The sequence below is a fragment of the Panthera uncia genome (genome assembly GCF_023721935.1).
Source record: "Panthera uncia isolate 11264 chromosome C1 unlocalized genomic scaffold, Puncia_PCG_1.0 HiC_scaffold_4, whole genome shotgun sequence".
Taxonomy (NCBI): Eukaryota; Metazoa; Chordata; class Mammalia; order Carnivora; family Felidae; genus Panthera; species Panthera uncia.
Window position 1 is genome coordinate 28,413,483 of NW_026057585.1, and position 21,887 is coordinate 28,435,369.

Consider the following 21,887-nt stretch of genomic DNA (forward strand, 5'->3'; position numbering starts at 1 on the left):
GTCTGAGAAGAAGGGAGGGGTAGGTGAAGAGGCGGGTGTTGCCAAAATCTGGTTTATTCCTTTTACTTGCACTTGGAGGGGGGGGGGGTGGAAAGGTCTAAGTTTTTGGGCCTCTGCCACCAAACCACAGGCAGTTCTCTGGTCCGCACTGCAGTTTGGATGACTGACAAGGCTCAGTGAAAAACAAGTGCTATTTGTTTTCCTGTGCCCAGTATTTAACTGGAAATCAGAAGGCAAAATTTCCAATCAGTTGTTAAATAGCCCCAGATGTGTGCTTAGCTCCACTCTAGGAAGGGACGTGCACAGCCTAAACCACAGCGCATGTCCAGGCCTTCCTTTTCTTAACTCCAAGTGATGTGTAACTGAGAGTTGTAGTATCCAAAAATGCCCTTTGAATAACTCAGGCATTCAAGTTTGGTTGTGAAGGAGGGAACTTAAAAAAAAAAAAAAGAAAGAAAGAAAATCCCTGTATTCTCCACGATGTTGCATTTAAAAATCTGGAAATGATTTTTTTCTTTTCTAAATTCCTCCTTTCCCTTGCTTGGCACTTCTCCCCACGCTTAGAAAAACATTAGATTAGCATACCTGCTATGACGGTTTCTGTATCCGCTTGTTCATTCATCCAACAACCAGTTTTGAGTGCCTATAGGATGCTGGGGACTGTGCTAGGTATGGAGGGTTCCAGAGAGAAATGGAATGGACTGCCTGCCTTCCAGGAGCTACCCATTACATAGGAGAGATGGTTAAGAGATTGGGAATTGCATTTCAAAATTTTAAAAATGTTTTTATTTATTTTTGAGAGAGGGAGAGCATGAGCAGGGGAGGGCAGAGAGAGAGGGAGACACAGAATCTGAAGCAGGCTCCCGGCTCTGAGCTGTCAGCTCAGAGCCCGATGTGGGGCTTGAACCCATGAACCACGAGATCTGACTTGAGCCAAAGTTGAACGCCTGATAGATTGAGCCACCCAGACACCCCAGGAGTTGCATTTCAGTGTAAAATGTACCATTGTTGGAGGAGCACCTGGGTGGCTTGGTTAAGCTTCTGACTTCGGCTCAGGTCATGATCTCACAGTTCTTGAGTTCTAGCCCCACGTCGGGCTCTGTGATCACAGTTGATCCTAGAGCCTGCTTTGGATTCTCCCTCTCTCTGCCCATCCCCTGCTCTGTCTCTCTGTCTCTCTGTCTCTCTCTCAAAAAGAAACATTAAAAAAAAAAAAAAAGGAAGTACCATTGTTGGATCCTGAAAATTGGAGAAAACAAGAATTCTCTTCTTCCAAATGCAATGAAGGCAGCTCCCTCTGTGAGGCTGACAGAGGAGCAGCATGGGTCAGGGTTGCGGACACAAGAACAGGTTTTTGCTCAACCAGGAATGTCACTCCTGTGTACTAGGAGAGTATAGACTAGGGCTCTAGATATACCATTTTGGATTTTCCAGTTAGGCTTTCCCCTAAACAAATTCTCTCTCAAAGACAGATTAAATAACTAAACATTTCAAGATTGGTTCTTCTTCTTTTTAAAAAATGTCTCTTGTGGAATGACTCACTGTGCCCTTTGGGATATTCCGAGTGGTTGTGTACCATGCATTTTTGTTCCAGAGGCTGCTTATCTGTTGGTTTTGTGGCTTGTCCATAAGAGCCCTAATTGTAAGGGGCTTGATCCTCTCATGAACTAGGGTCAGTCAACTACCATATTTCCTAGGAATGAGTTTCTGGCCCATTTGTGGTCAAGAGAGCTCTTCCTAAATGTCACTGTGGCAATTAGAGCATTGGAATGAGTCCAGTTTCAGTTGGTAATCCTGGTCCAGAAAGTTTTTTGGAAGACTTCCTAGGATTATCTTAACTTGCTGGGTTAAGGCTTGTGAATGTTGCCAGTGAGTGGCCCCTTGGCCTTGTGAGGTTTGCCTGGGTGTATTCTTCCTGCTCGAGACATCCTGTCCTGGAGGGTTCACGCAAGCGTAGACTTTTCCTGGCTCCACTGGACTTTCTGTGTCATGTCTGTGTGCAGGCCTGGGCTCCAGCTCTGTGAAGGCTTTGCTTTCATTCAACAAATCGAGGTTAAATAAACTCTATTTTACCAAGGAGAGAAGGCAAGTTTCTTCGTGTAGAGTCCCATTCCTTCCTTTAAGGCTTTGCTGTCTAAGGCTACTCTGGCAACCTGATGGATCTGCTCTTCCCAAGCTTTGGGCAATTGTATCAAACATCATATGTCTGGTGCCCTTGGTTAATGTGGTAGGCAGCTTGCAAGGGGCTGTTTGGTAGAAAAAGTGAGTGTTTTGTTAAGGGAGGTTGCAGAATATTTTTTCGTGTAATAGGAAGGGGAGAAACTTATCTCCTGGGAGATTCTGGTGAGGTCAGCTTGTGGCTGTGCCATGGTCCTCTCACTGCAGACAGTGAGGCCCTTGGTAAGCATTCCCCACAGGTGGCCTGCAGTCCCCATCTCTAATGGGGACTGCATGATGGCCTGACTCCTTCCTGGGAATGGAGTCATTGGACTTATTTGAGGCAGCCCAGTGCCGACACTCTAAACCTCCATCATCCAAACCCCTACCTTGGAAGCTGATTTCTGCAGAGGAGGAAGGGTTCCCTTTAGCCTTTCTTGTTTCTTTGTTCAAGGTAGAATTTATATCCCGAGAACAGTTTTTGCCCTTGGTTTTTGCCTTTGGTGCTAATACCCTATCCTCAGATGGCCTCTTAATGCCACCAGGCCAGGGAGTCCTCCTTACTCTCCTTCTGCCTTGTCCTGTTTCGGTGGCAAATGACACAACTGTGATCCTGGGACCCAGGGTATACCTGAAAGTCAGGGGCTTAGCCATCTGCCACCTCTGCCAAAAGCCCACAAAAGCTCATTTGATCTCTAGCCCTTCTGTGTTTATGACATAGTCTGTTCTGGAGATTCTATAGTTTCTGGCTGATACAGGCTGCTGGGTGATGTTCAGAGCTACTGTTTGGAGCCAGCACTGCTCCAGCCCTTGAAAACAGGGTTCATATATCCTTTTCTGGAAGTTCAGACAAGAAGGCTACAGTCCAGGCATAGTGAGGAATGAATTATGGCCTGTCAACCTTATGATCTGTCAGACAACCCTTGTGGCCCATTGTGAGGCTATGTATACATGTATGTGTACATTTGACAAATACTTAGCGCATGAGCCATGTGCTAGGCACTCTTCCAAGTACTTCACATATATTACCTTATTTAACCTTCATAACAAGCCTGTAAAGTAGGTACAATTATTATCTTCATTTTAACATGAGGAAATCGTTTCCACAAAGGGAGATTAAGTTAATTTGTGCCTGATCACACAGCTAGTACATAAATGGCATCTATAACCCATGTATAGTGCTTAGAATAGTGCCAGGCACATAGTAAGTGCTTGATAAATGTTAGCAATAATAATAAGTATTTTTTAATGATAGGGATTAGTAGTTTGGGTTAGCTTTTTCCCTACTTTCTCCCTTTTATCTCCTATCTTGGACTTTGATCCTGGGTTTGAATGGGAGCAAATCGGTGTAGCCAGGGATATTGAAATTTAATTGTCCACTGTCGTCTGGCCCAGGGCTTTCCTTTTGCAGAGGGAAGGTATTTAGGTTGAACGATTTCCCCTGAGATCTAGATGCAGGACATTGCCCTGATCACAACCAACTACATATAACAATAGTTTTCCTAGATACCCTGTGAAGCTTTTGAACCAGTGTCAGCCATTGCCCTCCCGCTGACTGGAGGTTAGTCACTGAGGCTGCCACCTTAAAAATAGCATTCCAAAAGCGATTAACCTCCCCTCTACCCCCTGGTGTTTTGAGCTATTTTTTTCTCCAGTTGTTTTCCCCTTTGCTTAGAGCCCCTGCCATCATCTCTCAGTCACAGATAGTGCAAAGAAGGTAGCTGGATGGCCTCCTGAGGGATGTACATAATCTAAGTGCCCCTTGCTTTTCAGAAAGGTAAATGGAGACCTCACTGGGGATAGTCACACCACTTGATTCAAGGGTGTGACTTTGATGTCCTCTGTAACCCTGGTCTCCAGCCTGGAACCACTAATGACTGTCCCAGCGACAAGGGCTTCAGAATTGAACCTGAAGAGCCAAATCAGGGTATCGCTCACCAGATCCAGTGAGGAGCTGGCGTGAAATTGCCTCTCTGGTTTCATTTCAGCAGAGTGTGTTGTGAATGGCTTGCTACAGTACTGGGATCTAGGTAATGCCAGTATTTCAGTTGGGTGTGTGTGTTAAAATTGCTTCTTGATCCTTTTTCCAACAACATTGTCCCCCGGGCTCCTCTGGTTAGCTTGTCTCTGAATCAGCTTTACCAGAATACCCTGCATAGCCCTCTGTCTTTCACCCTCTAGGATCATTTATTTCTTCATCCGGGGTGGCCTAGAAAATGGAGGTAAGTGTAGAAACATGGCCTGCCTTTGGTTGAGAGCTAATGTTAGGAAGGTCAAGAGGGCTCCAGCCATTCCTGGGGCTGAAGGCCCTACCTCCATCATGCACCCCTGAAGGAAATATCCTTTAGAACCTTTTTTTCCTAAACTGTTCTTAGGTCTGGGGTTGCTAGGCCAGAATATGCAGCTCCATTTCTCTTGAAGCCTTCATCAGCCATTCACAGAAGCTGTAATAGTCAGTGGTTATCCAAAGAAAGAGAACCAGTAGGGGATATATATAAAGAGATTTCTTGCAAGGAATTGGTTTATGCCGTGTGGAGACAGACAAGGCATGGCAGAAATCTGCAGATTGGTGATCAGGAAGGAGGGCTGGAACTCTCCAGCCTGAGTGGAAGCTGCTGTCCACAGGTGGGATTTCTTCTCAGGGAAGCCTCAGCCCTGCTCTTAAATCCTTCAACTGATTGAATCAGGCCCACCCAGATTATCTAAGATAATTGCCCTTATTTATTTATCTGATTATGGCTGTGAATCACACCTACAAAATACCTTCACAGCAACATCTAGATTAGAGTTTGATTGAATAATAGGATATAATAGGAATAATAATAGCCAAGCCAAGTTGACATATAAAACTGACCATCACAGGGAGCTTTTATATCTTAAATTTATACACCCTGATAATTCTTGCCAACCTAGGTCTACCATAGTTTCTCTTCAAACGATTTCAGATCCTTTGGCAGCTTTTATTGTTTACTATACCCAATCTTTCTTCTTCCCAACAAGTAATTACTTTGTTCCCATAACAGTCATCACTATTTCTGTCTGCCCCTTCCATTTCCATTCTCTCTCCCCTACTTTTTCCAGCTGAACTCCTTAGACTGCTGGGGAAGGGGGAGAAAGAGAAGGAAATAACCAAACGGAACGGGGGAATCTCTATGCAAACGTCAGAAAAGGACATAGTCCCCTGCTTTGTCTTACTGCTTTCCCTTTTCACTCTCTTAAAAGCCTGGATTTGTATTGCATAGTTTTTGGAGTCTAATAGACATTTTAATTCTGCACTTGTCTCTTGCTAAAGCTATGCAATCTGGGGCTTTATGTAACCTCTCAGAGCACTAGTATCTTCAGTTGTCCCATATGAAGATTCAGAATCTATGAAACGTTCACTTAGTAAGTGATCAGTAAGAACCTTCATGACTCTTCTCTCCCAGTGTTCTGTTGATAGGAGGCTAAGCTGGGGCTCTGTCTACCCAGATCTACTGATTTCTTGAGTTCAGTAGTTGACCACTCCATGGTAGTGGAGTAGAAACAGCTCTCTAGTGGGAAAGAAAGCCTCTGGTTCCGTTGTCAGCCTGCTTTCTACCAGCTGTGTGCCTCGGGCTGATCCTGTAGCTTCTCTGAGCGTTAATTTCCTTGTCTGTAAAATAGAACTTAGATTATCCATTTTGATGAAGAGGAACTCTATAAAGAGAATTCTAGGAACCTATTAGGAGCCAAGCACTTACAAAGTTCAGTTTGTGCTCTTGAACCTGGGTTGGCAGATTGGATATAACTTAAAAGAAAAATAAAAGAATCTTCCCTAGCTAGGGATTCCCAGAAGCATGTTTGGAGGGCAAAAACAAATAGAGGATCATGGTAAGTGATGATAATGATGTCAACATTTTATTTTTTCCTGGAAAAATACCCTTTAGATGGCAAGTACGCTTTGAATTTTGAATCATGCTCATCCTAAAATCCTGCTAACACTGGCAGATGAGAAAGGTAAGTTTAGGAATCTGGAGAGCTCATTTTGTAAGACCATCAAGGGTCCCTCTGTGACCTGGGACTCTACTTTGGAAAACTCTACATTGTAAAGCAGCTCATGCTTCATTAATTTGGTAACCTGTGTGGACTGAGTCTGTCTTTCAGATGCAGTGACATATTTTGCTTCCCTTTGTATATTCACATATACCATCGTTTCTGTAACATTTCCACGGGAGATTAGAGGATTGCTTTTGTAGTGGCTTACATTCAAGTTTGTGCATGTTTATAGTGAGAGGGCTGCATCTCAGAGCTTTGTTCTTGGCATGTGTAAACATGTTGGGTGTTAAGAACAGAGGGCTGTTTCAATCCTTTAGTTCTCTATATTCCATTTCAGCAAAAATAAAAATTAAAAGCAGAGGGTGACCATCATGAATGTTTTGAGAAAAAGCGTTGAATATTAGTTTTAAGTCATTTTAAAGGAAGAAGGTAATCTGGTTTTAGATACAAAATTAAAATCACCCAAGATTTTTAAATGGTTGCATGGATTTGTGTTTCTTGAATGCACGATTGGCAGATGCCATAATCACATGGCTCATGAATATGTAGCATTACAAATTAAGACTGTAGGTTCATGGGCATGGAAGTTATTATTTCTTTGAAACAAACTTAAAAAAAAAAGCATTGAGTCATGATATATGGTTAATAGAAAACATGTTTCAGATCATATTTCACATCACGTGGCTTTGGAGGAAATAGGCAAGCACAGCCCTCCCAGGAATTGGGTAGGAAAAACGTGTGATTTTCCTCTTTCAGAATGTAGGGTTTAGTCCTCATTTGGGAGGTAAATATTTCAGTACTGTTCCAGTACTTTATGTTAGTTTGTTTTTACTGGATGGACTTTGTGCACAAAATACACCAAAGCATCATCTCAATGCCTTTCTGTGTGGGCACTGTTAGATGAATTCTAGGACCCATCTGCCATCAATACTATTTATATAAAAACCTAAATTCAAGAGAAATGCCTATTCTACTTTACGTCTTTTTTCCCTCTAGAACGGAAGGAACTAGCAAATACTTGACACCACAGGTGTTTTGGAAATGTCGATGTGTTTTTCTTTGCTTTTTTTGTTTTCCTTGTTATGCTCTATTTTCCCAATCAGGCAACTCCAAAAAGAGATTTGTGTGCACAGGAGTCAGGGAAAAGGAATAGGAATGGTAAAAGTTATGGTTAGGGCAAGATAGAAGAGGGAGAGGAGCTGATCCTGATTGTCCACACGCTGCACTTTCATCAATGCCAAAGTCATGTAAATGTGTGAAGCTGGGTGTATGAGAAGAGCAGCCCCACGGAGCTTTGTAACCTGAATAGCAGGCGCTCACCAGCCACAGCTCAAGCTCCAAATGGACCACAGCTGAGCTATAGGGCGTGTGTATGTGATTCCTGGAACAGATTTTCCTCTGCGATGTCAGCAGGCTTTTCTTCATCTTTGGGGAGCTGTGTCTCCTCTGATTTCACAAGGCCCATTTCTTTCTTTTCAGATGTGCAAGAAGATGACTCTATCCATGACTTGGCTTTACTCTCTCGTCCTGTTTTTTTTTTTTTTTTTTCTTTTTTCTACCATTGCAGAGAAGATTCATACTTGATCACCATGCTGCAATCCTGTTCCTGTTTGCTTCATAAAGATTATTTGAAATTTAAATAATATTTGTATCTATGGCCTACAGCAATGATCCTTAACTATGCATTGGAATCATGGGGTGGTGGGAGGAAGGTTATAATGCAGTTTCCTGGACCCCACATTCCCACCCATCCTGGAATCTCCAGGATGATTATACTGGTCTAAGGATCACACTTTGTGAAGCATTGGATTTGAGATGGCTTCTTGACATTAATTTATGTTCTGAGACCAGATCAAGAAGCAGGTGGATAGATGGGTATTATCAGTGTTTCCTTACAATCATATTGGAGGAGGTTCTGGAGTAATACTGTCCAATAGAAATAAAATGTGAACCACAGAGGGAATTTAAAATCTTTTGTTAGTACATTTAAAAGGGAAAGGAAAGGCACCTGGATGGCTCAGTCACTTAAGTGTCTGACTCTTGATTTCGGCTCAGGTCATGATCTCAGGTTCGTGAGATTGAGCCCCAAGTCTGGCTGTACACTGACGGCATGGAGCCCGCTTGGGATTCTCTCTCTCTCCATCTTTCTCTCTCTGCCCCTCCCCCCACACATGCTCATTCTCTCCCCCTCTCTCTTACTCCCTCTGTCTCTCCCTTTCAAATAAATAAACATAAAAATATATTGTTAAAAAGTAAGGGAAATAAGTGAAATTATTTGTAATGGCATATGTAATTTAACACAGTATATCTACATAATAGCATTTAACATAATCAATAAAAAATTGTTGAGGTTTCTTTAATCTTGTACTATATGACACAGTACAAAATCTAGTATGTATTTTACAGTTACAACACAGGTCAGTTTATTTAGCAATATTTCAAGTGTTCAATGGAGTGTGGCTACTGTATTGGACAGCTATAGAGCAGGTACAGGGTGCTCTGAGCCATTGGCAGACACGTGACTGATCGAAGTGCTCGTTCTCATTTCTCCACTACTTCCGTATGTGAGTGACCTCAGAGTCCTTCTTAGCACAGAACTTTAGGCAGGTACTACCAGTTGATTGGACCTCAAGATTCATTCATTCACTAAATACTTCTTGAATATCTTTTCTAAATACAGCACTATTTTAGGTGCTTGAGGTATACCCATGAACAAAGCAGACAAAGATCCCAGCCTCTGAAGGAGCTTACATTCTGGTAGGAGGAGATGGACAATAAGCATAATAAATAAGTAAATTATATGGTAGTTTAGAAGGTGACTTTCCAAGAACATGGAAAGCAGTTTTGGGGGTGTATCAGGGTTGCTAGAGTGGGGGCTGCTGGGTGGTTGGATTGTAATTTTTAATTGGCCCCATGAGAAGATAACATGTGACTGGGTGAGGAGAAACTTCAGATGAGACTTCTTTTTTTTTTTTAATGTTTATTTATTTTTATGAGACAGAGCATGAGTAGGGGAGGAGCAGAAAGAGAGGGAGACATAGAATCCAAAGCAGGCTCCAGGCTCTGAGCTGTCAGCATAGAGCCCAATGCGGGGCTTGAACTCACAAACCACGAGTCATGACCTTAGCCGAAGTCAGATGCTTAACCAGCTGAGCCACCCAGGTGCCCCTAGATGGGACTTCCTTATCAGGACTGTTCATCAGGGAACATTCTTCATAAGGTGAGGGCAGTGGGGAAGGGATAGAGGAAGGGGAGGGGAAGGGCATAGGATGACTGAATCCTTATAGTATGGTACTACCTTCTCTCTCCCCCCTCACCGAGGACCAAACTAACTCGGGGGAGGCCCACAGGGATACTGTGATGCAACCACCAGGCCTCTGAGTCAGCTGATGTGCTGAGTTAAGTGCTAAAACAGAGAGCCTCAGTTCCAGGAAAATGGTGACTGCACCCATCGGCCAGGATTTGTTCACCTCACTAGAACTTGGGAGATAAATCTTGAGGCTTCCATGGATCTGCTTAGGACTTTAAGAGTTAAAGTTTAAATGCAGGTGTGGAAACAAAAAAGGCTGGTTGCCTCTTTGCTTTTTTCTTGCTCTTTTGGACAAGGTTGTTGAATCCGATCCAGAAAAAATAATAAACTTGGCTCTCGTTGCCTAGCCGTAAGTTCTTGTAATAAAACTCCCAGCACTGGCAGATAGAGTAATGTTCTGCTCTTTAAAAAAAAAAAATCTGGTAGCATAACCAGAATCTACAATACAAATGTCGTGCATGGTTTAAGTAGGGAAGAGCATTCAGGAGGTGGCTCAGTGTGCATCTCAGTAGCCTGGGGTTTGTTGGGCAGTAAAGTGCTTCACGTTTGCCCCTTCTTGCCAAGGATTGGGATTCTAAAAGCTCTATGCTCCGTTCATTCCCACAGGGAGATGTTTGTCATGTCAGGGAATGTCAGAGGATTGGGTTTTAATTAGCAAGCAGGAGGAAAGTTCGCTGAATTCAAGGGAGGACATGGAATGATGTAAGAATTTGTTTTTAGGTGGAGGTATTGGGTGAAAAGGCAAATCATGGGCTTTAAATGTTGGCTGAAAGAGCATTTCCACAGGCAGTGAGGGAAGTAAGGAGTTTGGGTTACAAGAATGAAGAAACTATGGCATATCCTTTCCTGTAAGTAACAGAACCGATTCTCATTCAGCAAGCAATTATGGAGTCCCTGCTTTGTGCCAAGCTCCATGCCACGCAAGCCCCGGAGATTTAGAATGAGCAAGGTGCTTGATTGACCCTTGAGCTGTTTTTCTTTATCAGTTTTGCTGATAAAGAGTCACATTTCATGTGAGAGAGGGGCTCGACTAGAGGTCTGACAAGGCACCTGTGCGCTGCTCCACCCTGAAGACAGAAGGGGAGTCTGGGAGGCTTCACAGAGAAGGTGGTTCTGTGGAAGTTCAAGGAGAGTTACCAGATGAGGAAGGCTGGAAAGAGCAGTCCAGGTGGGAGGGACCTGGATGTAACCAGACTCAGGAGCCTCAAGTAGCAGGATGTGTTCTGCCACCAAGCGATTCCATATGGTGAGTACACTGGGGAGTGGTAGCCAGTGGGGCAGGCAGAGGCCCTTTCTGGTCATATGCCATTTAAGATGCTTAGATACTGTCCTGCATCATCATGAGTTTACTCTTTAGAAAGATCTCCCAGCAACAGGGTGGAGGAGTGATGGAAGGAGACCAGATTGGAAGATAGGGGGTTACTCTAGTGGTTGAGATGCAGGTGTCTTGAGATACAGGGCCAGAAATGGGGTGGCGGCATGGCAAGAACCCACCAATAAGGTGGAGTAAATAGAAAATACCTGCCATTTTATCCAAATATAAAATCCTTGCTCTTAACATTTTTTAAAACATTTCCATATTCACCCCTAGTTATTTTCCTTGAAGTTGTGATTGTAACCCCTCCTTGTATTAGAAAAATATTGTTTTTTGCTATTCTCTTTATGTCTGTGTTCTTCCACAGACTGTAACCCAATCCAGACTCTAATACGGATACCATACCATGAAGATCAGGTAGGAGACTAGAGTGCCAGATGGTAGAGGGGATGACAGTGATAGATCATGTGTTTATTTCAGCAGGGTTCTTAACAGGTTCTAGCATGATGCCCTTACAGACCAGGTGAGGACAGTTCTATGGGGTTACTTTGTAGTCGGTGAACAACCTGGGACCCCAGCATGTGCTGTTTAGCATCTTTGGGTCAGCATGGGAGTATACCTGTAAGTCACAGACCTTAGCCTGATCTTATTCCACTGCTCAAGTATTTAGATGAATGTATAGAAGGCACGCATGTGAAATTCAGTGATATTGACAGCTAACAGAATAAGGATTTTCTTAAATGTTTATTTATTTATTTTGAGAGAGAAAGAGAGTGCAAGCATGAGCGGGGAAGGGACAGAGAGAGGGAAAGCAAGGACCCCAAGCAGGCTCCATGCTCAGCACAGAGCCCGATGCGTCACCTGATCCCACCACTGTGAGGTCATGACCTGAGCCGAAATCAAGAGTCAGACGCTTAACCAACTGAGCCACCCAGGCGCCCCCAGAATAAGGATTTTTATGTGTCCGACACAGATTTGAAATATGGGTCTAAGGAATAAATATAAGACTTTGTGTTTCTATGAAAGAATTACTGCTGTAAGGGAAGGATGGAAAGAGCCTCAACCCGGTAAAATGAACCCTGGGGATTTAGGTGCCACCATCTCCACCACCACCTCCCCGGCGTGAGATGCTGCTCTTTCTCCCTGAGGTTATTGCAGAAGCCTACTATTGGTCTCCTGCTCTTGCCGCTCTTCAATCTAGACTGGCCACAGCAGCCAGAGGTAAAAATTTTTTAGATGTTTTCGTGAACTCTCAGTGGTGTCCCATCTCACCTGGACTAAACACCATAGTCCTTAGTGGCAGTCTGCAAGGTCAGATTGGACCTTCTCAGCTCTGTGACCTCTCTGACCTTTTCATCTACCTGTCCCTCCCGCTCCATCCCGGTGCTCCAGCCACACCGGCCCCACCTCTCTCCTTTCCGCTTGCCAGACCTTTACATGCGCTGCTGCTTCAACCACAGATGCTTTTCCTTCTGACCTCCGCAGGGCTTTATGCTGTGACTTTCTCAGCTGGACTTTCCCCATGACATTTAAGCCTTCCCTTCTCTCAGTTTATTTTGCTCCATAGCGCCTCTTGGGATACTACATATTTCGCTTATTTATTGTGCTCCTCTGGCTTCCTTAACAGACTGTAAGCTCCACGAGGCTGGGGAGTTTCATCTGTCACCTTTCTGTGCGATTACCCCAGCACCTCCAACACAGTGCCCGGCACAGATGAGGCAGGTGCTCAAGAAATATTTGGCAGGTGTATGTCTGAAGTATAAATCAATGAATATGAGATAACAGCAGGGTTCAGCTGATAGAAAACCAAATGTGATTCTGGGCTGCATGCAGTATCCACATATATGTAGAAAAAGATTTATTGTAAGGAATTGGCTCCCATGATTATGGAGGCTGGCAAGTCCAGAATCTGCAAAGTCCATGCCCCAATTTGAATCTGAAGGCCAGCAGGCTGCTGTAGAACCTGGAAGAGCTTATTCCGGGGGTGGGGTCAGGCCTTCAACTGATTGGATGAAGCCCACACACCTTAGGAAGGGCAGTCTGTTTTACTTAGTCTACTGATTTAAATGTTAATCTCATCCACAAACACCCTCACAGAAATACTCAGAATTATGTTTGGCCAAATTACTGGGCACCCTATAGCCCAGGCAAGTTGGCACATAATTAACCATTGCGGTGCATTTGTCAGACCACACCCCAAACCCCAAGTCTTGTCCTGAGCACCACATTTCAGAGACTATGCTGGTGAAGAACTGATAACCACAGTATCTGAGGAGGAGGTGAGGGGGCTGGAAATAGTGCTCTGAAGAAGTAGAGTCAGGATTGGAGTCAAGTGACATCTTCACATGCTTGAAGGCTTGTCTCGTGGAGGAAGGAGGAAGGAATTCTTCATCTGGAAGGCATAGCTCAGACACATGGGTAGAAGGCAAATCTTACAGATAGAACAGAAATCTGCCTCGGGAGCTGATGAGGTCTTCTTTCTGGCAAGGTTAGCACAGAGGCTCACTATGACCAGGAGTCCGAAGTCTCCTGTTTGGTCTTGCTCCCATGCCGATCCTCTGACCTTGTGTGTGCCATTTAGCTTCTCTGAGGTTTCTTCCTCTCCACTGTGGAAATCCTAGTAACCTAGCTCATAGGTCATCCTGAGGATCAGATGGAAATAACAACACCTTCTAAAACTCGGTGGGGGTTAGGGCCGACTTTTGTCGGCGTGCAACTCTGTCAGAGCCAGGAGAACTGGTGATCAGGAGGAGTGCTGACTAACCCCGTGCCGCAGCAGAAAATTTCCACTGACCTGCAGTCAGGGACATTTCACTGCCTCTGGCAGCTTGGCTTTCTTCTTATTGGAATGTGCCTGAGGAGCGGCAGTTAACTCCTTTTCCAAATTCCTCAGCTGTGAGTGGATGAACCTTGCTGCTGGCCCCCCGGAGAAGACAGACTGGAGCAGGGTTGGTGGTACATGGAGGGATCAGCCAGGAGTTGCCCCTTCTTGAAGAATCAGCCATGCCCTAGTATTGCTTTTCTGTTACTTTTGGATGCATTTGGGAGTTGCTCCTTATTTCTCTCTTACGCTGTATACCCCACCTTCTACTCTGAAGAAATGTACTCTAGGTACATGGTGTTTAAAACTCGAGTGCTTTATTTTATGGCTGTAACATGAATGAGGACAAAAGGAGCGGAACATCCAGGGATACTTGCCGAAACATTCAGAACTGTGCTGGCAGAGGGACAAAGGCCTTTGCACTGTTGTGGGTTTTTTGGTGACAGGCTTGATAAAAATGACTTTTTAGCACAAGTGGTTTTCAGTGAAAAGAAGATTTTACTACAGTGCCTCAGTCATAAAAATCAGATAAACACTGAAGTTCAGTGTTGGTGAGTAGCTAAGTCTCAGAGGGTTTATACATATGTTGGCATGGTTATTGTTTGGCAGGTAAATGGTTCAGGAACTTTTTCTTCTGCGGGCATTGTTCAAAACAAGGTTAAAACTGGACAGTCCCCACTGGTTTTGTTTATATGTAACTGGCATCAGGACATATTTAGCAAATGTCATTAGCATTCTTCGCAGCACTTCGTGGTACCTGATACATAGTAGGTGTGCATGAGGTGGTAACTATTGTTAGAGGCCATGGTTTATGTCCAGCTTAGTAATGATTAGTTTTGGGCTTCCTAAACCAGGAAGCTTCTCTTATTCTTTATTAAGTACCTAACGGCCCAAATTCTGGCATAGAGATGACTGTCAACTTGAGGATTCAATCTGGGGATCCAGTAGACGTTTGAATGTTAGCAACATTCAGTCAGACCAGGATCTCTCAGGTGCAGTACTGTCGACATTTTGGGTCATCTTTGTCATGGGGGCTGCCCTGTGCACTGTAGAACGTTGAGCAGTATCCCTGGCCTCTTTGCCAGATGCCAGTAGCTCTTCCCTCCCAGTTGTGACAATCAAAAATATTTCCAGATGTTGCCGAAAGTCCTCTGGGGGACAAAATCACCCCAGTTAAGAACCACTGGTAGAGAGGAAGCTGCAAGGTGCCCATGCTGCCCCTGACCCATAATAGTGCTTTTAAAATTACAGATCACTCAGTCCCAATTAAGGAAGGGCTTCTCAACCAGGGCTGACCTTTGAAATCACTCAGGGAGCTTTAAAATGATCTGAGGTCTGGGTCCAATCCCAAAGGTTCTCATTGGTCTTGGGTGTGGCCTGGACCTCATAATATTTAGAAGCTCTTAGATGCTTCTGCTTTTCAGCCAAGAGTGAGACCACAGCATTAGTAGGTCATGGAATCAATTTGGCGAAGAACATCTTTGCTAGCATTTAAATATACACAGTAGTGCCTGCTGATCTGAAAGTTTTGCTTTCCATGGTTTTAGTTACTGTTGATCAGTAGCAGTCTGGACGCAGATGCTCCTCTTCTGATGAATTGTCAGAAGGTCCATAGTAGCCTAACACTGTGTCACTGTGCCTACGTCCTTCATGTCGCTTCATCTGCTCACGTAGGCATTTTATCATCTGACATTGCAAGAAGGGTGAATACAGTACAGTAAAATGTTTTGAGAAAGGGAGACCACATTTATTTACAACATATTGTTTTAATTGCTCTATTTTATTACTAGCTATTATTATTAATCTCTTACTGTGCCTAATTGATAAATTAAACTTTACAATAGGTAGTTATGTATAGGAAAAAACATGGTGTACACAGGGTTCATTGCTGTCTGTGGTTTCAGGCATCCACTGGAGATCTTGGGAGATATGCCTCAAAGATAAGGGGGGACTACTGTACCTGTGTATAATTGAATAGAAAATAACAGTGCCTAGCACATAGTTGGGGTACGTACTATGTTGTTTGTGCATTAAGGTTGCAAACATCGCTGTAAGCAATAGAACCCTAAGCAAAACCCCTGCCCTCAGCCTGCTTTTAGTCTGGTTATTTGTAACCCCCTTCGGAAACTCCTTTGCTCTTTGTTAATGAGAAATAGTTAATGTGAAATTTAATACATTTATAGCAGTGTGGCTTGGGAATTTGTGAACCTTGTTGCTGACAGTTTGAGGTTTCACCCTGACATTCATAAAATCAGTTACTTTTATAAATGCTAGCCAATTAAGATGACATGTGCATATTTTCACCAGCGACTAAATTTGATTGCAGTGCAGCAGCAAGATGATAATTTTCCTCCTTTGTATGTGTTAATTATATATACCATGATGTGCTAGGTCAGCGATTGTCTAGATGCATCCAGCAGGAATGTGGTGCTTGCATAACTCATCCTGAAAGTTTTATTAGGATCAGTCTAACAGCCTCTTGACTTCATTATCTGTGGGTGTTTGGGGGTCTCACAAAATAAATTGTAACATACATTCATCTCACTTCTAGGCAGCAGTTCAATGTCGTAGAAGACTGACAGCCTCCAGCCATTCTCTTTATCTCATTGCCCAGGACAACACAAACCAGTGTCTCTGGGATGGTGGCTGTCAGTAGAGGCTGCAGTTATGGAAGACCTGGACGTCAAGTTTACTTGCTAACTGGACTTTGGATTGCTTGCCCTGATCTTGAAACCCATGACAAGCCCATGATCACACTCCCTAGTTTCCACTAGGCTAGAAACTCTTTACTTGAAAGGTTGGCCTTCAACTGAGATATCAGGAAAGATAGCAATGATCATTCTTGTGATGACTCACAATGCACTCTGCAGTCTCTTATCACAGAGTTCTTTACAAATTCTAATGGCACAATCCTGCGTCACTCGTTTCTTAAAAATACCAGTGGTTCTTTGCGTCACTGGTAGCTTTGTTGTTTCCTGGGAGAAGTAGCCTTGGGACTGTTTCTTGAATCAGCTGCTGAAAAAAGATCCACCTGTATAACAAAGAGAAGAGGTTGGATTGACAAATACCCATTGTCTGATAAGTGCTTTCTCTAATTATGATTCGGCTCCAGGTGACTACACCACATTAAACATGTACATTGTTCTATTTCCTCTAGGTGTCTCAGGGTTCCATGGTCCAGTTTTCATCAGGAAACTTCTCCTTGTCAGCAAAAACAGAAGAAAAGAGATTCCCTTATAGAAACGACCGTCTGCTAAGTTGGGCTCGAAAGGAGTACGGAGCAGTCACTTCATTCACTGAACTCAAGATAGCAAGAAACATTTACGTTAAAGTGGGGGAAGGTAAATTTTACGTGGTTTCAGTTAATGACTGATTTATGACAGTCACTTGTTTTCCTTTCAGAGACCAGGTGGTTAGGGCAAGGAATCCTAGAATTACAGAATGTTGTAGCTGGCAGGGACCTGAGAGATCACCGGGCCTGCTCCCCTCACATTTCTTCCTTCCCTTTTTTTTTTTTTTTTTTTTTTTCTTTTTTCCCTGAGGAAACAGGCCTGGTAATGGCCAAGCAGGATGTCGGGAGTAGCATGGTTGAGAGAAGAGAGGAGGCTGTGGTGCAGGGTTTAGAAGACGTCCACACACAGAAATCGGAAGTGAATGAAGGGTGAGAATCCGAAGTGAAGGAAAGGAGGTGATCGCTAATGGAATAGAGGGGGAGTTGGCCGGCTGAGCCAACAGTTAGGGCTTCCTCTTACCTGTTGATCTGCAAACATTTGAAGCCAGTGTTGGTTTATGGTCTTGAGACGTGGGTTAAATTTTGGACAATAGCAGAAGAAAAGTGCTTAAATATATTTTTAATACTAATGCCCATTACAAGGACAAATTATTGGAGAAAGGAACTGTGTAGCCTTGATAAGAGATTTGCCCGTTTTAATTTCCTTGCCTTGCAGAGGGATATAAATATCTGGTAACTCAGTTTGAAAGCACATTTTTAAAAATACCTTCTTTCATCATTATTTTTAGTTGTGTATATTTGGAGACCCCATTTGTTACTAGAAATAACAACTCTTGTGAATGAGTCCTTGTTATAGTCAGGTGAGTATGTGAAAACTGCATTTCATGTCTTCAGCTTCCATCTGCTTTCTGTTGAACTCGACAGTACTTGTCACCTCTTTCACAGACAGCATGGCAGCACAGCCTTGCTCGTTGAATGCTTGTTTCCAGCCCATTCTTAAACCTGGGCTGTTTGACAGATGCAGGAAAGGTGGACTCTGATGTTGGAGTATGTGCTAAGTGCAAAGGCCACATCAGGTGCTTTCTTTTCGCAGGTACCCCACTTAACCTCACCAGTAATCCTACGAGGAAACCATTACTTCCACCCTTTTACAGAGGGGTTAGTGGTGGGTTAAGCTAGCTTGCTCAAATCCGCATTATTAGTAAGTGGTGAAGTCAGAATTCAAACCCAGGTTTCCTGACTCTCGAGTCTAATGCTTGTTTCCTGATGCTGTATTTTAAGTCTTAGCTAAGTAGGCACAACCTGATAATACAAGTAGGCCAACTGGGTGGAAAGACTTGTTTAGCAGAGTAGAGAGAAGAATTTTAGGTGAGTGTTGGATACAAAAGCTGGAGTTTGTTACTGAACTCTTAGGTGGTTAGGTAACTTGTAATAGAGGTCAGCTCCCATTGGAACAAAATGCAAAACCTCTTTAACAAAGGTTCTAAGCCCTGGCGAATGGCCTGCATTTCTGAAGCAGAATTCTAGTAGCGTAAAAGGATATTGATCACCTGCCCCCCTCCCACTTGGAATTTGTTACCATAAGAAAATGTGTTATAGTAACATTTAGAGCTGTTGAGCTGTTCTCTTGACAGTGCAGGAACTTTTATGCACAGCTGTTGCCTGCCTTGAGAGTGAGGGTTAGTTAAGTGACTTCCCCAAGGTCACACACTGAGTCAGGAATGAACTCAAAGGCCCCCATGTCCAGTCCAGTCCAGTCCAGTAAAAACTGGTGACTCCTTGGTAACACCTTTGGAGCCCCTGAAACTTGATTCCAGACACAAGTCGGGTATAAGTCACTGGTATACACCGTGGAGAACAACCGTTGGGGGAAGTGAGGTTCCTTGGTTAGGTCGGTGGACCACAGGGTGATGTTGTCTGTCACCATGGATCAGGCTTCACTGAGCAGGACTCATCAGCCAGCTTCCCAGAACCTGCCCATCTCTTGCTAGCTACCTCTAGGGATCCCAAGCCAACATCCCAAGCAAGAGGAGCAGAGTCTCCTCTTGTTCTATCCCCAGTGGCTCTCAAATGTGGTCCGTGCCCCAGCAGCATCCTCATCACCTGGGAACTTGTTAGAATTGCCAATTCTTGGGCCCGCCCAAGACCAACTGAATTGAAAACTCTGGGAGTAAGGTCTAGCCGTCTGTGTTTTATTTAACAAGCACTCCTGGTGATTCGGATATGTGCTCACGTTTGAGAACTACTGCTCTAACCAGTACACCTAGAATGGAAGAATTGAGGATTTTCTGTTCTTACTCCAACTTGTCTCATTAACTGACACTTCCAGCACCCCTCTGATTTGCCACTTAAGCCTCAGTTTCCACAGCAGGAAAACAAGGAGTTTGCATTACTTCCTAGGTTCCCAGAGTATATCATTCCAAGTCGCAAAGTTAGTCGTCAAACCTTTCCTAAAATACAAATAAGCATGTGACTTCCCCCCCCCCAAAACTTGCCAGGTTTCTACCCGGGGATTCCCCTTTGTGGTTTCCTTTCTACTTGGCAGTTGGTATAAGTTTTGATGCCAGGCATGCGGAAGGTCATTTGGGGGGAAAAGAACTCGGGCACACATATGTATACGCAACAGAAAATGATCAGCTTATTCAACCTAGTGACAATGGCATCTGGGACTTGAGCCCTTAATAATAGCAACTTTTTTTTTTTAAGTTTTGTTTTATTTATTTTGAGAGAAAGAGCGCCCAAGCAGTGGAGAGGGAGAGAGAGAGGGAGAGCGGGAATCCCAAGCAGGCTTCTGCACTGTCAGGACAGAGCCTGACTCGGGGCTCGATCGCAGGAACCCTGAGAACATGACCTGAGCTGAAATCAAGACTTGGACCCTTAACCGACCCAGCCACCCAGGCACCTCAATAATAGCAACTTTTAAACAAACCTTTCCTAGTGGCTTAGGAGGGTCACAACGTGGGTGAATTTTTGGTATTTGTCTCAAATCTCACCTCATTGTTAATTCGGGACACCTGTACCATATGCCTACTACATGCCAGATGCAAACCAGACCCAACTATGAACTGAACTGAATACACAGGCCAGAGTCCCAAGAGGGTCCTAGTCTCTTGAGTTCCAGACTAGCCTGTCGCTGGCCCATGCACACACACCCTGATTCTTGATTAAATTTCAGTCTTGCTACCGTAGTATCATTTTCCATCCTGTGATCTGGGGGAGGCGTCCGCAGGGCTGCAGCTATGGGGTGTGCATTCGTCATCTGTTCATCCGGGAAAACCCTCAGCAGACGTGGAGGGGAGGCCACTCCAGCTGCCTCAGTGGAGCCCTGGCCTCTTCTCTCTAAGGGGGTCTTCAGGGAAGAGTGCAGAGGGAGGATCCAGGTCTGTTGTGCAGGAGCCTGCATCCTGGGGCCTTGTGAGCTCCTGTGGTCCCCTCTGTTCTAGGCCTGGTGCATGGAGCCATGATGCCACAGTGTGCGCTGATACCCAGGCTTGGTGGGGGTTGGGGGCAGGGCAGTACCCAACCAATCTTGGGACCTCCTGGGCTGATTCCTCTCTCCTGAGTGAGACTTGCATGTGTATTTGAACCCTAGCATCCTGTCCATTAAATGAAAGAGGCAGAAGTTTGTTTCATTACAGTGCCAGGGCTCTGATTAATTACCCCTTCTGAAAAAAAGTTTGCTACACCTAGAACTTCCTTGACACTGGTCCCAGCTGTCACCCTGCCAGCAGTTTCAAGTTCTGTTTAAACATTTAAACCGCTGGCTGGAAATCCCATCAACCACAGTGCTGTGTAAACGGCATGTGCCCTTGTGGGAGTATCTTTAGACTCTTGGTACTTGTATCGCTTTCCCTGGTGGAGGTGATGAGCAGCCCTTAGCACAATGAGATGATGTTTGCAAAAGCACCTTGTAAACTGTAAAGTGTTATAAAAGCATTAGTCATCTGTAACGAGATTGTGAGAAAGAGTGAAAGTCTGCCCTCACTGTTTCCCCCAAACTCCCTCCTTCAGTCTTTAGATCTGTAGTGCTGTGACGAATAAATATGAGGGAATAATTCATTCTACATAGCAGGCCAGAGAATTGATTAGGTGGTTGATCCCCCTATTAATTGAAGTAGCAAATATCCAAGGAGGAGCCTATCTGGATAGATAATTGATTTCAGTGTTGAGTATGTGGACTATGAAATAACTATTGGATTTTTTAGGTGAGAGGTACTTAGTAGACAGATGCCAGCCCAGGACTGCAACTCAGAAAAGGAGTCATGATCTAGGTACAGGTTGAAGCCCTAGGAGCAGTTGAGGTCATTTGGGAAAATTATGAGACAAAAAGAAGATTGAGGAAGGAATTGAGTTCTTAGCCTTGGTTTTGTATCAAGATCAACTGTGGAGCTTTTCAAAAAGAAAGCTGCCTAGCACCACCCTGCCCCCCAGATCTTCTGACTCAGAATCTCTGGGATGGGGTTCAAATAGGTGGATTCTGGTGTGCACCCAAGATTGAGGATCGTTGGTGTCTAAAGAATGGACAGAGGAGGGGGAACCAGTAAAAGAGATGGGAGGTAAGTCAGGGGATGTGGATGAGGACAACGCAGTATCACAGAGAACAGGAAAGGAAAGGATTTAGACCAAGAGAGGCCACTAGAATTGGTCAGTAGGAGGTCACTGGTGACCATAGGGGAGGTATTTCAAGGCAATGGTTGAGTTCGAAGGCCGTCCCTAGGGCTTGTGGTTCCCTGTGTCCTGCAGTTGCTCAGTTGCTATCACCTTCTTCCCTTCGAGTCTGATAACGTGTAGCTCAGTGGTGTGATGAATTATCCTGTGTTTCTTTCAGATCAAGTGTTCCCTCCCACGTGCAACATAGGGAAGAATTTTCTCTCGCTCAATTACCTTGCTGAGTACCTTCAGCCCAAAGCAGCGGAGGGTTGTGTGATATCCAGCCAGCCCCAGGATAAGGAAGTACACATCATTGAGTTAATTACCCCCAGCTCTAACCCCTACAGGTAAGTGAGTGACTGTGTGTGTGTGTGTGTGTGTGTGTGTG

The 21,887-nt window shown here is 44.3% G+C and overlaps 1 protein-coding gene across 2 annotated transcripts in view; it reads left to right on the top strand.

Annotated features, from left to right (window-relative positions):
* Positions 1-21,887, top strand: part of TGFBR3 (transforming growth factor beta receptor 3) — a 207,212-nt gene that overhangs the window by 136,757 nt on the left and 48,568 nt on the right. For both annotated transcript variants that reach the window (XM_049616798.1, XM_049616797.1), the window contains 2 exons: positions 16,775-16,958; positions 21,678-21,846. In XM_049616798.1, coding sequence (XP_049472755.1) covers positions 16,775-16,958; positions 21,678-21,846 — 353 coding nt within the window. The remainder of the gene's footprint in view (positions 1-16,774; positions 16,959-21,677; positions 21,847-21,887) is intronic.